The sequence below is a fragment of the Ambystoma mexicanum genome, chromosome 5p (genome assembly GCF_040938575.1).
Source record: "Ambystoma mexicanum isolate Mex_15411 chromosome 5p, UKY_AmexF1_1, whole genome shotgun sequence".
In the NCBI taxonomy this organism is placed as follows: domain Eukaryota; kingdom Metazoa; phylum Chordata; class Amphibia; order Caudata; family Ambystomatidae; genus Ambystoma; species Ambystoma mexicanum.
The window spans coordinates 77,747,007-77,765,871 of record NC_090930.1 but is presented as its reverse complement, the minus strand read 5'-3'; the positions used below and the strand labels follow the sequence as shown (position 1 = coordinate 77,765,871).

The 18,865-nt window shown below is 49.3% G+C and overlaps 1 protein-coding gene across 1 annotated transcript in view; it reads left to right on the top strand.

The window, feature by feature from the left end:
* NALF2 (NALCN channel auxiliary factor 2) overlaps window positions 1-17,339 on the top strand; it is a 966,281-nt gene extending 948,942 nt beyond the window's left edge. The window contains exon 3 of the mRNA XM_069612488.1: window positions 3,908-17,339. Within this exon, the coding sequence (XP_069468589.1) occupies window positions 3,908-4,293 (386 nt within the window). The 3' untranslated portion in view covers window positions 4,294-17,339. The remainder of the gene's footprint in view (window positions 1-3,907) is intronic.
* The last annotated feature ends 1,526 nt before the right edge of the window (window positions 17,340-18,865 follow it).

Sequence of the window (18,865 nt, the reverse complement as noted above, 5' to 3'; positions counted from 1 at the left end):
ATGGTGCTATTAGCGCCATGGTTACCGCACGGGTCGTAATGAGGACCAATGTCCCCCAATAGTAAATATTTGATATTTCAGGAAAGGCCCCTGTTCTGAAAGACCCCAATTTTTAAATGCCCCATAACTGAAATGTTGCTCTTCTTTAAATTCTCGTCTATTCCGATAGTATTTTATTTGTGCCTGCCCAAGCTTTCTATTCTATGTACTTTTTGTGAAGCGCTAGTTCCACCGCAGGCCTCAAAGTGCTGACAAGTAATATAGAACGGACAAGACAATCATTACAATATATTAAGATTGATCCAGAGGCCAATCGATCTAAGGTTCCAGGGTAACGGTCCGAAGGTTAAAACTAAATACCTCTGCCGTCAAACAAACTGGTTTATTCTATTCAAACAAACTGGTTTATTGTTTGCTCAAACCCAAACCACCTTGTTGACATAATTGCGTGAAAGTCACTGAACGTTCCTTGATGATTTGGTAGTGAACCTCAATCCATGTTGGACCTTTTGAGCTGTCATCGATCGGAACTGACCACCTGCTAATCCCAATTTAGAACTGTTATAAACAAACTCACCCAAGTTCGTCTTCTACTTCTATGCACAAGAATGTTCTCACCCAGATTCCTAATGAGAGGAACTAGACCAATTTCCTGTTGATGCGATTGCTACAATGCTTTGTCCATTTGTTGTACATGCCACAGGTTACTGTATAATCCTGGCCCTACACTCCCTGGGTAGCCTCTTGAAGACAGGGCCTGATAAGTCCAGGGTGTGGGTGGCTAGTTAGCCTTTCGGAGCCCTGCTGGGCTGTGTGTGGCAGTCTGGCATGGTTCACGGCGATCGTCTGAATCGCTATTTCTCAAGGCAGGAATCACACGATCGTCTGAATCGCTGTTCAGACGATCGCCGTGAGCCACGCCAGACTGCCACACACAGCCCAGCCGAGCTCCGAAAGACTTACTAACCACCGCACCCAGGACCTACCAGGCCCCGTCTTCAAGTCTACCCAGCTATTATCTATCGGGACCCACTGAGGCCCTGCTGCACCAGGCTAACCAGCCGCTCACACCCAGGACCTACCAGGCCCCTGATTCATGCCTTGAGAAAAACTGTTGGTCGAAAGATGTGTTGGCACTCTAGACATGCAAACAGCGTAACGTGTATACCCTAATGTGTACAACCATGTCTGCCAATTCATGGTAAGTATCATAACCAAACCTACAAACCAATAAAATCGACCAAGCGCAAGCCTATAAGTGTGTCCTGAATTATTGGAGACTGTAAATAGGGTACCAACATACCATCTGGCAACCGCCTTAACCAGCACCAAGGTAACCAGCGTTCCACAACCCAAACTTAAGATACAATGCCATTTCCAATAGAAGGGCAGAACCAGAAAGGAATTCCCAAAAAACAAAGATAACAGAATGTTCAAGGGACTAGCCTGTAGGACTCATGGATATTAGAAACGTTTCAAACAAACTCAAATGGGAGGCTACCTGTGGGCCTACAAGAAATATGAACAAAGCGCGGAAAATGCAATCATGACTCCAACGTTCCCAGGAAAATGAAAGAGGCAGATTTAGAGCTTATCAGAGATGCTTTAAAGTTTCTAAAACCTCCCAGTTTTCAGGCAGACCAAGCGACACACAAGGCCATAACACTACATGCTCAGGTTTGCAGTGTGATCCGGGCTCCACCAAAGACAGTGGATCTGGTAGCCTTTCGAAGTCACGTAGCGATGGTATGGAATACCCCTGCTGCGTGATGTCTGTCACATATATGTTTACCTAAAACAGTCTCCAAATAGGCACTGCCGTTCACCAAAAGGCCAGAAGTAGCGGAAGTGACATGACCTTTGTACCTGATGACATCATGGAAAGTGACATCACTGATGTATGAAAATCTATACTAATCATACGGGTAATTCAACAACACATATTTACTGTCAAAATGTTGTTTACCTGTCATTTTAGGCCAGTTATCGCATCACATGTTAGGTTTCGTCATCATATGTAACACACAGGCTAGCAGGGTGTGGCGCTGCCATTCTGTTCCAATGGCAGGCTAAAATGCCCTTATCATGCCATTTGCAGCGCCTCACAATATGCCCCTTTGCGGACAAGTCTCAGAGCAGTTAGATGACTGCTGGGGTGTCTGGTGCACTATCAAAAAATATCAACACCCCATTGCATATGCATGGTATAGTCATTACATGTAAGTTGCAGTCTCACAAATCCAGGTGCATGTAAGTATTTATGTATCTATGTATCGGCCCAACCTGGGAAGCAACATAGCACTGTACAACAAACGGGTGAGCTGCGTGCATGGCCGCACATAGTCACCATCTAGCAACAGCGCTGCGATATTTACAGGCATAGGTGCTGCCAATAAATGCAAAAAATTCATAAAAAAATAAATAAATAAATAAATAAATAAATAAATAAATAAATAAATGGAACACAAGCTCCTCTCCCGTTGTCGGGGTTATATGGGCGGTGTGCATCTATATCCATGATAAAAAGACGACCTTCACTTGGAGATGCAGAGCGTTAGGCCCCAGGACTACATTACCCAGGGTCTCTAGTGTTTCAGTATGCCGTGGATTCTATACAAGGCCCCGCCCTGCACGTGCCGGTTGCTGGTAATTGACAATTACAGCAAAAAGAAAGCAGTTGCAGGGCTAAGAGCAAACACAATGCTGAGAGTACACATATATTATTATTATTATTATGTTTGATATGGCGCCTCACACCCAAGGCCTCAGAGCGCACAATCAACAATAAAAGGCAGACAATATAAGAGGGGCAGAGCCAATGGGTCAGTTAGGGGATAAGCTGTGAGATCAAGTTCTCATTAACCTGGTTTAAGGTTGAACAGGTAGGTTTTCACAGCTCCGACAGGGATTGGAAGGTCTGCAAAGCGCTAGAGGAAGCACATTCCATTATTTAGGTGTCTGAATATCAAAACCAGTTCCTCCATATTTGGCCAGCCTGAACCGCAGTTGCTTACATTTGTGGCCATCATTGGAGCGTAGCTACTGGGTTGGGTGGTTTATGATCAGGCAGTCCGAAAGACATTGGGGGGCAGTGGAGGTCCAACCCTTGAGACAGAGCGCTAGAAGCTGGTCAGAGATCCTGTGCTTGACAGGAAGCCAGTGTAAGGCCCTTCTAGAATTGGTTATACAGTCACGTTTAGATAAACCATAATCCGCTCGGATCGCATTGTTTTGAGTGGTTTGGAGGGAATGGAGATTGTCCTGGGATGTCCCGATTAGAAGGCTATTGCAGTAATCGAGTCTGGAATGTACAAAGGCCGTGGCTGGGATCAATCTGTTACTGGTGGAGATAGATGCCTGATTTGATTGAGGAGCTTAGTCACATAGCCACAGGATGACCGTGAATGCGCCACCTGGGCCTTCATGGTCAATTCTGCATCCAGATGGACACCCAGGGTCTTAACACATCTGGTCACCATGATATTAATGCTCTCGATTTTGAAGCTTTCATAACACTGATCACGTTACTAACTACTGGTGGCGTCTTGACACTAGCGAGGTTGAGTTCTGTAGTCAAAATCATCTTTGGGACAAGAGGACAATTCAGGGGCAAAGCTTTTCTCTTGGAAGAAAGACAGTGAAGTGCATCAGTGGTTAGAATCCTGGTCCTGCGCTTAGACGCATTAAGTGTGATATAAACGCTCAATTACATTTATTTAATGAAGCTTATGTCAATTCTTTACCAATTGCACGGTGAATATTCTGAAACGATGTACTGTCCTTCAATGCTTAATATTACCTGTGTTGTTAATGTGCTCAAAATTGTGATGTGTCTAGTATTTGATCAATTTGTCTGGCATTTTTGACGTTCTAAGCTTTGGCCTTTCCTTGTGTTCCCTTTTCATAGGGTTGCTAGAAAACCAATTGTCCAACGCGGGGGCGCAGTGCTGCGATGTGCGATGGCGCACCTGCAACCTGGCGGCAGATGGAGAGTCAAATACAACGGCCAAACCCAAGGACTCAGAGTCGTTTTACTACCATCACAATTCCCGTCACCGCCACCAACATCACCACCACCGCGACCATCACCTCCACCCTTACCACCATCACCACCAACCGTCCTTGCTCCCAGTCTCGGCGGGCTCCCGCCTAGGCCATAGCAAGCTCAGACTGTGTGTGCTGGTGTTGGTGCTCCTGCACACCATGACCTCCTTTTCAACTGTGCAAAGCAACAACGGGATGAGCTTGGAGGCCTTGCCAGCCCTGGATGAGAACACAGCGAGAGAAGAGTGACACTAGGGACATGGCAGCGAAGACAACTCCCAGAGGAGCACCGCGAATCGTTGCTCCCCAGGGCGCACACATTCCTCAGCAGGAGTCAAGAGGCTGGGGATGGTAGCCCCCCGGGAGCAGCCCACCACTGGGCAGGCAACCTGGTGGCCAACAAAAAAAAACCTCTGTGACTGAGGGGCCTGCGGGACACTCTTTCAAAAGGGTTTGGCGCAAATGGTCATCAAACTGTGATACACAGCATCTGGGGAGGGGTAACGTTGGTTGACAACCACAAGGGACATGTGGGGACGAGATGGGGTTTACCGGATGACTCAGGAGCTCACAGGCATATATGCCTGCTTGTCACTTTCTCAAATGTTATTGTGGTTTCTGAGGTCAAATGCAGTAGCCCTGACACATTATGCCTGTGAATACTATTTGCCTTGGTTCCAGAAGGCATTTGGTACTACCACTCATGCAAATGGCCAAAACAAATTAATAAAAATACACTCTAGCTATGATCTGTAACCTGCAAAATGTTGAGGCTGCCTGAAAGAGCAAGTCAGGAGTCTAGCAGGGTATTATGGAAGTGATAAAGCAACAGAATTAGTGGTACTCCTCCATGTTTCTGGAGACCGGAAGTGATGTAACAGAAGACCGGAAGTAACGGTGGCTGTTTCTATAGAAGGACGCCTTCAGTTAGTGATGTGGATTGGGGTAGGAAATGAGTCGGATATCAATCATTCATATAAGTGTAAGGGTATGATAATGTTTACCCGAAGGAAATACGACCGGCTATAATTGATCACAGAAACTGATATAATATGTGGAAAATGACAAGAAGTGAAATGTTTATTAAAAACAGGTATAGTCCAAATCTGGGGCGGGTTTGAGAGAGTATCAAATCTGCATCCTTATACTATATGTCCTCCCAAAATTATTTATTTTCAGACTGATGTATTTATTTATTTAAATGCACAGGGGACTTCAGGGCCTGCACGTTGGCTCCCACTGCGGAGAAAGGGTGGCAGTGTGCAGCAGCTCCCATTATATTTACAGTATAGCTGGATATCCAGGAATGGAAGGAATCGCGAAGAAGAGACAAAGAACCTTGTTCTGTGTGTTCAAAATGCAGGTCCTGCAATGTTTTTCCTCTTTTGTGTGTTGCGTACCTCAGTGCAAATGTTCAAGTTGAAGATGTTGTCAACATTACATGCCTAGGCCCGCCTAGGGAGGAGGGTGCGTGGACAGTGTCACACTGATAGGTCTCAGGGCAAACTGTGTGTCACAAGAAGGTTCTGGCTGGTGTCATACTTCCATTCAAAGTATCCTGCCTTCATGTAATGCTTTTGTCCACAGGCTAAAAATCGCGGAGAGGCCGGCAATACGCAAGAACCAACAGACGCGGGAACATGAACACAGGCCCGGTGTAACTGTGGAATGGCGGTCAGTGTTTCTAAAGGGATGGCCCACCAAACCAAGTCACCATAATAACCTCAAGAACCACCACCATGGGACTATTCTAGAGCATTTGAAGCGAGCTACCCAGGCCCTAGCACGCGTAAAATCCCAGAGCCCCGCGCAGTGCTACAGCTCAAGTCCTTCTTTTCCACAGAACCCAGGACATATCTTAACATTATCCCTGAAATCCATCCATAGGCGTAATAACCCATTCTGAATGAAAAGGTGTCCAGGCAACGTTTCGAATCAATAGTTTCGAATAACAAATGTTCTGAAACAAAAGTACTGAAAAAAGAAATTCGAATTAATTTTTTTAATATGAAAGGGTTTATTTTAATTTAGTATAGTTAAATAAGTGTTAAAAAAAAACAGGGGATTGGGGGTGAAACTTTTTTTCCGACACTTTTGTGTCAGTCTTTTGACTGACTTTTGTCAGTCGAAACTTTGACTGTCGAAACAGTCATTAGGAACCAATGAAAAGAAAAGAATCCCCTTATTGCCTTATAATTTGTGGTGTGGTGGGTGAAAGGTGACGGCCAAATTCACTTTTAACAAAAACGTTATGACAAAATGTTTCAGGACATGGAGAGCTCGTTGTTACGGGCATTGTACAAGTAAATTTACAATGGCAACCGTCCACTGCTTAGTAACTTTAATAGTTTTTAATTTTGAACTTTAATGTAAGACCTCACGTTAGCATGCAGGCTCTTGCCTGGGTTGGCATTGATAGCTATGTACATAGACCATCGATTAGAGAACGGACACCAAGAGAAAGGCCGTCTAGCCAATGGGCCTTCCACATCAGAGGAGCGCAGCCTGTCGATACTACCCTAGACCGAGCCTGTTGCATTGATGAATTGAGAAATATATACATATTAATAACTGGCTAGAGTTGAAGGGCTTTTCACTTGGCGCATGATGTTAGGTACTGCGAGTAAAGAGCGCCTTGGCTGATTTAGAAACTCAAGCCGTGCCGTGGCATTGTTCTCAAAAAACACATTTAAAGAAAATCCCACCGTTGTAAGGAGCATGTCCAGTTGCAGTGTCACCAATACACATCTGTAAAGCCCATGATTCGACCTTTGAGTTTCCCCAGCGGCATGGCACGTCGCTGTTCAATCAATGCAGATCTGTAAAGCCCCTGATTCGACCTATGAGTTTGTCCCGCGGCATGGCACGCTGCTGTTCATTCAATGCAGATCTGTAAAGCCCCTGATTCGACCTATGAGTCCGTCCCACGGCATGGCACGCCGCTGTGCAACCATGCAGATCTGTAAAGACCCTGAATCGACCTACGAGTCAGTCCCACAGCATGGCACGCCGCTGTTCAACCAATGATCTGTAAAGCCCCTGAATCGACCTACGAGTCAGTCCCACAGCATGGCACGCCGCTGTTCAACCAATGATCTGTAAAGCCCCTGATTCCACCTATGAGTCTGTCCCACGGCATGGCACACCGCTGTGCAACCATGCAGATCTGTAAAGCCCCTGAATCAACCTACGAGCCCGTCCCACAGCATAGCACAGTACTGTTCAACCAATGCAGATCTGTAAAGCCCCTGATTCCACCTATGAGTCTGTCCCACGGCATGGCACACCGCTGTGCAACCATGCAGATCTGTAAAGCCCCTGAATCAACCTACGAGCCCGTCCCACAGCATAGCACAGTACTGTTCAACCAATGCAGATCTGTAAAGCCCCTGATTCCACCTATGAGTCTGTCCCACGGCATGGCACACCGCTGTGCAACCATGCAGATCTGTAAAGCCCCTGAATCAACCTACGAGCCCGTCCCACAGCATAGCACAGTACTGTTCAACCAATGCAGATCTGTAAAGCCCCTGATTCCACCTATGAGTCTGTCCCACGGCATGGCACGCCGCTGTTCAACCAATGATCTGTAAAGCCCCTGAATCGACCTACGAGTCAGTCCCACAGCATGGCACGCCGCTGTTCAACCAATGATCTGTAAAGCCCCTGAATCGACCTACGAGTCAGTCCCACAGCATGGCACGCCGCTGTTCAACCAATGATCTGCAAAGCCCCTGAATCGACCTACGAGTCAGTCCCACAGCATGGCACGCCGCTGTTCAACCAATGCAGATCTGTAAAGCCCCTGATTCCACCTATGAGTCTGTCCCACGGCATGGCACACCGCTGTGCAACCATGCAGATCTGTAAAGCCCCTGAATCAACCTACGAGCCCGTCCCACAGCATAGCACAGTACTGTTCAACCAATGCAGATCTGTTAAGCCCCTGATTCCACCTACGAGTCAGTCCCACAGCATGGCACGCCGCTGTTCAACCAATGATCTGTAAAGCCCCTGAATCGACCTACGAGTCAGTCCCACAGCATGGCACGCCGCTGTTCAACCAATGATCTGTAAAGCCCCTGAATCGACCTACGAGTCAGTCCCACAGCATGGCACGCCGCTGTTCAACCAATGATCTGTAAAGCCCCTGATTCCACCTATGAGTCTGTCCCACGGCATGGCACACCGCTGTGCAACCATGCAGATCTGTAAAGCCCCTGAATCAACCTACGAGCCCGTCCCACAGCATAGCACAGTACTGTTCAACCAATGCAGATCTGTTAAGCCCCTGATTCGACCTATGAGTCTGTCCCATGGCATGGCACGCCGCTGTTCAACCAATGCCATCTGCAGGGGAAAGGGTATACCTTTGCTAACATAAGCCAATTAACAGGTAGAAGTAGTATAGCAAGACGCCATTGCTGAGTTCTGCTAGCCCCCTATGATGTACAGACTTAATGACAAATTTCCACTAATGCCAAGGTGCTTGTTTTGGCCTGCAGGCAAGAATGCTCTGAATTGAATGGATTCCCCAATATTGAACAGTATCCCTTTTCTGATTTGTCAAAGAAGCAGTTTTATGGGCGATGTAGCGCAACCTAGCTGTGAAGTATCACAATGCTGTGCAACAAGGGCACACAGTAGTTGGGCACAATGATATTGATACAATTGGAACAATGTTGCAGCCACTCTATCCCACCACCGGAAATCGGGCCCACAATTCTCATCACTATGTGGGTACTGTGTCGGAGCCAGGAGACGAGGGCTCTGAGGCTTCCGCTCCTGCGCGATCCTGAGAGAAAGAGCGGGCATTCACGCGTAAAGAAAGACTCCTGGGAAGAGACACTGCCATACTCCCAGACGACAGGAGTGTTGCTAGGTCTGGAAAATACCCGGGGCTATGCTAATGTCAGAACTGTCGGGACTGGGGGCTAACTAGCCTTTTGGTTGTAGCTCCTGAGATTCTATCCGGGGCTACAACCAAAAGACCAGGGGCTATAGCCCCCTTAGCCCCCCCCTAGCAACGCCTCTGCCAGACGATAAGGTCTCTGGTGTCTCATTTCCTCTAGTGTGAGACTCTTCCTCTCGGTCAGGCCACTCTCTCTGGCATGGTCTCTCACCACTGAAAAGCCAGGCCCTTTGTGTTCTACCTATGCCAGCTCACTGCGCGTGTATATCGAACCCTGCAAAGCGCTCACACACCTCCTGGGCCACCTCAAGGAATATAACAAAATCAATATCTTATGTTTAATCCCTAAATTAGATCAGAACCTGGAACCCGGCTTCGCTGCTCGATTAAATTGCTTCGTTCTGGGTAGATCACTGAATCTCACGGCGTCAGATCTCCCTCATCTGCCAAAATTGGATGCAGGTGGAAACAGATGCTGCTGTCCTGTGTTCATAGCTTTCAACATTCCATCCCATGGACTTTTCTGGGCGCCTCTTCTTTGCTTTGAGTGAAGATGACAACTTTGCAAGCTTCTCTGTAGGTATATCACAGTATCAGGGTTTCTTTTGGCCGCGTCACGAGAGACCGGTCACGTCTGTTTGTAGACTTTTAGCCCACCTACTACTAGTCCACCATAAAAGCTGTCTCCATATCTCCCTAGTGTATGGGTTACTATTGGCACCAGAACAGGCTACGACGGCAGTGCGCTCTCAATTCAGCAAGGCATAATGTGCGGCTAGGATGTTCAGAAGGGGCGTTCCGGTAGAGGATATGCAGTAAGAAACCCCAAAGAAATGCAAATAGAGGTGACACCTGGTGTGGTTTTGGAGTCCACTACCTGTCACTGTTTCATTTTAATAAACAATTTCAGAGTGACGGTGTGTCCATAAATTGAACTCTGAACCAGCGTGTGGGTAGGGAGGAGTCCCGACATGTCTCGGGAGGATAGCTCAAGCAGCAACGGGCAGCAACGGGCTCGCCTTGGAAGCAAGACGACATGGAAAACACAGGTTCGATCCCCAGGTTCGCACGTAGAAACCTCTGGGTGTTATAAATAACCTTTCATATCATAACATGCTTATGGGCTATCTTAGACCCCCCACTTCAGAGCCCTTTATCAAAGAATATACCCCTGAAAACTGCAGATGAATGATGTGAAGATGTGAGGTATCTACACACTGAAGCTCACATCCAGGGTATGCACAATCCCACTCGGACGCATGCATGCACCTGCACACGGATACATGAATGCATGCGCACCCACAAACCCTTGTGTGGGCCACTGCGCCACATCCAAGAATGTTGGGGTGCGCCTATCTCCATGGATACATTGATCCTCTGGTGATCAAGGTCGCTCTTTGCGTGTGTACGACATGGCGGTTCCACCTGCTCGGGCTTCCTTCCAGGAAGTCCCAGCCTGACATGCCTCGCAGCAGGACGGACGTGCACTTCCGCACCGTGTCTCCGGCTCTGGCTCCCACCACCGCACAGGCCAAAGGCCTGCTTCCTATCACGATATAATAGCATTTTAATCTGCTGGCGTCTCCCTTTGAACCAGGCTTCAGCCTTTGACAGACTAATCAGGCCTTAATGCTGCAGCAATACGGGATTAATTGAGCCTGCAGCATTTCAGCCATTTTGAGTTAATTATTGCATTCTGTTTTGCAAACATATGATGTCAGTTAATCTGCTTTTGGCGAGGCCGGGGACGACAGATGTGCATGTGCAGAGCCCTGGAAGGGGGGAGGAGGGCTGGGAGGGGCATGGAGGGAAGGAAATCTTAGGACACCCTGTCCTTACACGTCTTGCACAACAGGCAGTCCCGACTATTGGGGCACGTGCGCCACATGGCTCTTTGATTGGCCATGGCACCAGGGCACACCAAAGTGCTTTGGCTGCACTAAAAACTCCTTCTTTCCTACTCACAAGTCGAGGTTGCACGTGCTGCCTGTGCCTGGCTTCTATGGCCTCCCCTTTAACCCCGTTCTTGCTGCCACACACGAACCCAAGAGGCAGAGGCCAAGCAAAGCCGCCACCACCCTGGCACCAGCCTGTATCCGGCCAACGTGCTGTACCAGAAAAGTCCAGAGTTGCCACCAGACCACTGGAAAGGACGCGCTGCCATAGGCTATACACCTGCAACGCTAGACAGCCATAGCGAATGGACATAGAAGAAAGCGATGTCATGGAAGACAGACTCCACTGTAGCTTGTATTATATGATATGTCTTCCATTTCATTTCCCGGAGAAACCGCGTTTGTGGGTAGGCATCACAGATCTGTGAACGGAAAGGCCAATCCACGTTACCTACAAACTGTTTCAGGCAGACCCCCGAGACGAGGATTCTGAAGGCCCCCAGAGAGTGTGTCTTCTTCTGTATGGTCACCCATTGCGGTATCGAGAGACCTGTGTGATGGCCCACCGGAAGGTTTGAAGCCCTTACGTGCAAAGCTTGAGCTGCCGTATGGTGTCACCTAAAACCATCCATAACTGGAAACCATAATCAAACTGGTGGCCAGTGCTTCGAAGTAAGAGCTCCCTATGGTGCCAACAGCTCAGAGCGTGTTTCATCCTCTGGGAGCGGAAGCGCCTGGAAGACATCTCAAGCACGTCCCCAACCAGAATTCACCCGCCTGTTCTGACACTTGGGATTGGCCTCATTCTGCCACTTGGGTATCCCTCCTTCATGCTGCCCACTCCAGCATGGCACAGGATGGTGTGCCTTGTTGGCCACACAGGGCAACAGGCCGATACCATGGTTCCAGCAGTCAGCTCTCCCCCACCTATAATTAGGCCTGCCTCACATCTGCCAAGAGAGAAGATGGCAACCCATAGGTCGGTGCCAGGCCGTGCCACCCCACTAAGGTTCTGCCAGGTCATAAAACCATGAGCAGTATTTTATCATGTTATATATAGTTTCTAAATATCCTGCTTCAACCTGTTGCTTTGCAACTTTTGGTGTCGCCACATCCTTCTACCCCAATGGCACTTTGAAGAGATGTCTGGATTAAAATAGATGCAGTGTCGTGTGTGTGTGTGTGTGTGTCCCAGCAAGGAGACCGCAGGGTCACTTGTCTTGCACCGGCACAGTTTCCACGTGTGTACCCTGAGGTCCACGCCAACTGGGGCCTTGGTTGCCGTTTCATGCGGTATAATACCAAAACATCCAACACAAAATCAACACATTTTTTTAATCGAACTTACACACAGTTCATCGAAGGAAATAGAGGGTGTGTGGGGTTGAGGTGTTACTTTAGGTGGGGGCTGTGGAAGGCTACAGCCCCCCGTATTTACATTCTATCAACTGTGTAGAAATTCGAAAATAAATCGAGGTTTTGTGCCTCGCAGTAAAAGATTTGTTGTTTTGACGTAGATCCATTTAAAACATCATGACCCAGAACGTCATGCCCCACCCAGAACATTATGCCACACCCGGGACATCATGCCCCACCCAGAACATCATGCCACACCCAGGACATTATGCCACACCCAGGACATCATGCCCCACCCCAGGACATCATGCCCCACCCAGACATCATGCCACACCCAGAACATCATGCCACTCCCAGGACATCATGCCACACCCAGAACATCATGCCACTCCCAGGACATCATGCCCCACCCAGAATATCATGCCCCACCCAGAACATCATGCCACTCCCAGGACATCATGCCCCACCCAGGAAATCATGCCACATCCAGGACATCATGCCACTCCCAGGACATCATGCCACACCCAGGACATCATGCCCCACCCAGGACATCATGCCACACCCGGGACATCATGCCACACCCGGGACATCATGCCCCACCCGGGACATCATGCCCCACCCAGGACATCATGCCCCACCCGGGACATCATGCCTCACCCGGGACATCATGCCCCACCCGGGACATCATGCCCCACCCAGGACATCATGCCACACCCAGGACATTATGCCACACCCAGGACATCATGCCCCACCCAGGACATCATGCCACTCCCAGGACATCATGCCCCACCCAGGAAATCATGCCACACCCAGGACATCATGCCCCACCCAGAATATCATGCCCCACCCAGAACATCATGCCACTCCCAGGACATCATGCCACACCCAGAACATCATGCCACACCCAGGACATTATGCCACTCCCAGGACATCATGCCCCACCCAGGAAATCATGCCACATCCAGGACATCATGCCCCACCCAGACATCATGCCCCACCCAGAACATCATGCCACTCCCAGGACATCATGCCCCAGCCAGGACATCATGCTCTGCCCAGGACATCATGCCCCACCCAGAACATCATGCCCCACTCAGAACATCATGCCCCACTCAGAACATCATGCCCCGCCCAGGACATCATGCCACATCCAGGACATCATGCCCCACCCAGGAAATCATGCCACACCCAGGACATCATGCCCCACCCAGAATATCATGCCCCACCCAGAACATCATGCCACTCCCAGGACATCATGCCACACCCAGAACATCATGCCACACCCAGGACATTATGCCACTCCCAGGACATCATGCCCCACCCAGGAAATCATGCCACATCCAGGACATCATGCCCCACCCAGACATCATGCCCCACCCAGAACATCATGCCACTCCCAGGACATCATGCCCCAGCCAGGACATCATGCTCTGCCCAGGACATCATGCCCCACCGAGAACATCATGCCCCACCCAGAACATCATGCCCCACCCAGACATCATGCCACACCCAGAACATCATGCCCCACTCAGAACATCATGCCCCACCCAGGACATCATGCCCCACCCAGACATCATGCCACACCCAGAACATCATGCCCCACTCAGAACATCATGCCCCGCCCAGGACATCATGCCACATCCAGGACATCATGCCCCACCCAGACATCCTGCCACACCCAGAACATCATGCCACTCCCAGGACATCATGCCCCAGCCAGGACATCATGCTCTGCCCAGGACATCATGCCCGACCCAGACATCATGCCACACCCAGAACATCATGCCCCACTCAGAACATCATGCCCCGCCCAGGACATCATGCCACATCCAGGACATCATGCCCCACCGAGAACATCATGCCCCGCCCAGGACATCATGCCCCGCCCAGGACATCATGCCCCACCCAGGACATCATGCCCCACCCAGAACATCACGCCCCACCCAGAACATCATGCCCCACCCAGAACATCACGCCCCACCCAGAACATCATGCCCCCCCCCGAGAACATCATGCCCCACCGAGAACATCATGCCACTCCCAGAACATCATGCCCCAGCCAGGACATCATGCTCTGCCCAGGACATCATGGCCCACCGAGAACATCATGCCCTGCCCAGAACATCATGTCTCAGCCAGGACATCATGCCCCAACCTGGACATCATGCCCCGCCCAGGACATCATGCCTCACCGAGAACATCATGCCACACCCAGGACATCATGCCCCAGCCAGGAAATCATGCCCCACCCAGGACATCATGCCCCCCCGAGAACATCAAGCCCCACCCAGGTGTGCTCCACTCTTTCGGTGTCTGGTGGAAGCAGGAACTGCAGTTCCTCCCGATAGGTTGTTTCAAAAAGAGAGCTGCCATTCCATGATTGAAGATCCACATGGGCCATCTGCTTTTCTGGGCAATGATACCCCCACATCCATTCAAAGTGTTTCATCCACATTGGAAACCTGACAGGTGAAGACACTGCATGCTTATATCAGACGGACAGCTGCTATGGCCCTCACAGTAAATGTGCCCTTCAGGCCTCCCCCACCTTCAGGGGAAGAGCTCAGGAACCTGCAATAATGCTGACGAGGGATGCTTCTTGTGGCTGAGTTGCTGTGTGCAAGACTCCTCGCTGGAGCTTACTGTCTTCTGAGATGAGCTGGGCTCTGTCTAGGAGGCTGAGGCTATAGAATTGGTCATTCCCAAGCAACATCACCAAGATTTTCTCTTGGTGCTACTAGACCAAATGAAGTTACGCTGTGAAGGCAATGTGGCCCCGTTGGACACAGGGGCGGAGATTCATGGGCAAGGAATGGGCAAGATTGGTCCTGGGCCTACAATCTCTGCTGATGGGGCTCCAGAACAAGATTGGGGCGATAGGCAGAAAAGTATGGGGAGTAGAGACCACATTCTGAATCAGACAATGCACCCTAGATGAGGGTAGGCTCGTACGATGCAAAGGGATTCCTCCACAGCAAAGCGGCAGGGGAGTCCAGGGCAAGGAGGATGCGCCATGTTCAGCGAAGAGGATGCCGGCTGGCGGCTGCATGTCTGAAGCTCCGGAGCAGTGAGACGAGGAAGGACAGGAAGCAAGGTAGAGCCGATAGCTATAATACAGCCCGGTGGGGAGTGGGTTGACCAGAATATCTTGTTAGGTAAGGTCAGATGTGGCATAACCTTTATCACCTGAACTTGTCACCATTCACTTTTGGCCAATGGATGGCTTCAAGGCAATGGGAAACCAGCAGCGCAGTGGACGAGGAGTCCTCGTAAAATGCTAGTAGGATTTGGGTAGTGACTATGTCAGAGTAATAGGTGAGTCGTTTTCATGGATGAACTTTATAACAGTGCCGGCCAAACACCAAAACTCCCCTTCACCTCTCCGCCTATCCCTGGGAATAAAGTGAAAAAATACCTGCTCACCTCTTCTATCCTTGCTTAAATACAGGGCTGCCCGGGACCTTTCCCTCAGACCTCTGCTCCTAGCCTGGAGGACATATGAGACACTCCCATCATTCCTCTACACCCTTCCTGGTATAACGATTATACATGGGGTAGGTTCTGGGGCACTAAGGTTTTCTTCCACACCCAACAATCAGGTTTACCGCTACTCTTGTCAATCCTTGTCATTGGCTGCTCTTACACTGATAAGTCCAGGTTCCAAGCTTCAACGCTGTCTCCTGCCCCCATCACAGCCCAACGGTGGGACACTGCCCTTCCAGGCCTGAACCGTGACCACGCCGTTCAACCGGTTCACACTATGCAAGAACGTGAGATAAATTTGTGGAATAGAAGCAACCCTGGCCGTCACTGTGTCATGGCCTCACTTCTCTGAGGCCTTCATTTGGAGCAATACTGTGTGTGACTTAGAGGGGAGGCAATCCCTAGACTTGTGGGGTCCAGTAATGCAGAAGAACCTCAGAAGCAAACCACAGAGAGGCAGGTACACTGCTCTTGCAGAAGACTCCTTGGGACACGCTCGTTGAGTCGAGGCACTCGTTTTGCGGCAATCTATGTGATTTATTTTGTAGCCACGAAGCAGTCTCACGGTGGACGCAGGGAGACGCCGTCTGTGGTGGGGCCTCATGTTGCGACTTTCACCCTGTATTTTCTCCTAGGAACGTGATAACTCATCAAGGGTAATGTAACAATTTATTTTGAGGGTCAGCTGTGAAAATGGGAAATGGGTGCCGAAGACCCCGATGGCCACCCATCCCCTAAGCGCTCTGATGCACATACACAAACACAGTTATGCATCACATAGGGTCCTGTGTACATTTTGACAGACTGCTTGTGACCGAACCCTTCCTAAGTGCCCGCAAGACACCAGTGGTAGCTTGCAGCGGACCACACTTACAAAAGTCGTTTTCACAAAGTGAAGAGTTAAAAAAAATGAGCGATGTTGAACTCAGCCTTCAGAATATTCTTTCTACTCTACCTTATCTCCCTCTTGCCCGTTTTTGTCTTTACGCTTCCTTTTTATGTTCTGTTGTTTCCAACTACTTACCCCCATTTACATACACCATCTCTCCCGCTTTCATTCCTCTGTCCGCCATCTCTCCTATCCTCTTCCTTCCTCTTTCTTCTTATCCCTTCCTCTTTCACTTGACGCATTCATTTAGTCCATTATTTCTTTCTCCCATTTCCCCTGGACGAGAGTCCACCCAGTCCCTCCATGCTTTCCTTTCCTGCTGAATTGTCTACTCTTTTCCTTCTATCCCATTTTCTCCCCTCCTGTCTTTTCCACTCTTCTTCCCATACTGCCCCCTCTCTTTTTTCTCACCACCGTTTCCTTTCTTTGCTTGCCTTTTTTCTCTCCGTCTTGAGGTGCGGCGGCCCTTTCCTCATGAGGGGCCCCGCGTCTTTTGCTGTTTTATACACTGTGCTTAATGTTTAGAACTTTTTTGCACTAGTTCCTATTACTTTCATTTTCCAGAATGGTTTAAAAAAATAAAAAACATGCTATCATTCAGTTGTATTAAAAAAAAGAATGGGATACTACTACTCTCTGTGTTTCACTAGTCCTTCTTGTACCTGTAATGCTTTACGTTCTGTTGTATTTTGGGACAGAGGTGTTCTCAGCTCCCTGTTTAACCCAGTAAAGAAATAAAAATGTTACTAATTGATGATAACTTTCCGTGTTGTTCTGTTATTTTGTTGCTCTGTGTACATGACCAAAGGGCACACTTACAAATGTGACTCATTCTCCAAATTCTCAAAATGAGCCTATGGAATGCAGGTGTAAAGAGGCAGGCAAAAGGTAGGGTTAGCCAGCGAGTCTGCAATAAGCAAGGTAATGTGAAGAATGTATATTACATTGTAGAAGGTAAGTGGGCAAAGATTGTGGGACAGATGTGATTGACCACAGGAGTCTTTCTGCCAGATCTCCTTTAGGCGAGAGGTGTCCAGGGTAGGAATAAGGGATCAAGCAGCAAAGGGGGCTTTCAGGTACATTATTGGTGGCCAGAAAGTCCCTTCCACAATTCAGAAAAAAGTGTAACATCTGTTCCATCACAATCCTGATCTTTGCTGCTGCGATGTGGAGAAACGGTAACAATGCCATCACCGAACGCAGAGTGGCACGTAGCCTATTTCCACCCATATCAATCGAGCTTCAAGCAGCCATCTAGTGCTGAAAGACCCATGGTCAGTATTCAAGGCACCGTACTCTGCCTCATGGAGAAAGGCGGAGCAGAGCGGCTGAAACACCTGGATCTTTCTGCAGCACTGCTGGAGCCCCCTCAATGCTCCTGCACTGGGTCTCGTAGTGATAAACCTTACTCTTCTTCCTCCATGACCTCGATGCTCGTGCAGTGGGTCTCGTAAAGATAAGCCTTACTCTTTCTCCATGACCTGGATGCTCCTGCATGGGGTCTCGTAGAGATAAGCCTTAATCTTCCTCCATGGCCTCGATGCTCCTGCACTGGGTCTCGTAGAGATATGCCTTACTCTTCTTCCTCCATGACCTCGATGGTCCTGCACTGGGTCTCGTAAAAATAAGCCTTAGTCTTCCTCCATGACCTTGATGCACCTGCACTGGGTCTCATAGGGATAAACCTTACTCTTCCTCCATGACCTCGATGCTCCTGCACGGGGTCTCATAGAGATAAGCCTTACTCTTCCTCCATGACCTCGATGCTCCTGCACGGGGTCTCGTAGAGATAAGCCTTACTCTTCCTCCATGACCTCGATGCTCCTGCACGGGGTCTCGTAGAGATAAGCCTTACTCTTCCTCCATGACCTCGATGCTCCTGCACGGGGTCTCGTAGAGATAAGCCTTACTCTTTCTCCATGACCTGGATGCTCCTGCATGGGGTCTCGTAGAGATAAGCCTTAATCTTCCTCCATGGCCTCGATGCTCCTGCACTGGGTCTCGTAGAGATATGCCTTACTCTTCTTCCTCCATGACCTCGATGGTCCTGCACTGGGTCTCGTAAAAATAAGCCTTAGTCTTCCTCCATGACCTTGATGCTCCTGCACTGGGTCTCATAGGGATAAACCTTACTCTTCCTCCATGACCTCGATGCTCCTGCACAGGGTCTCATGGGGATACACCTTACTCTTCCTCCATGACCTCGATGCTCCTGCACGGGGTCTCGTAGAGATAAGCCTTACTCTTCCTCCATGACCTCGATGCTCCTGCACAGGGTCTCATAGG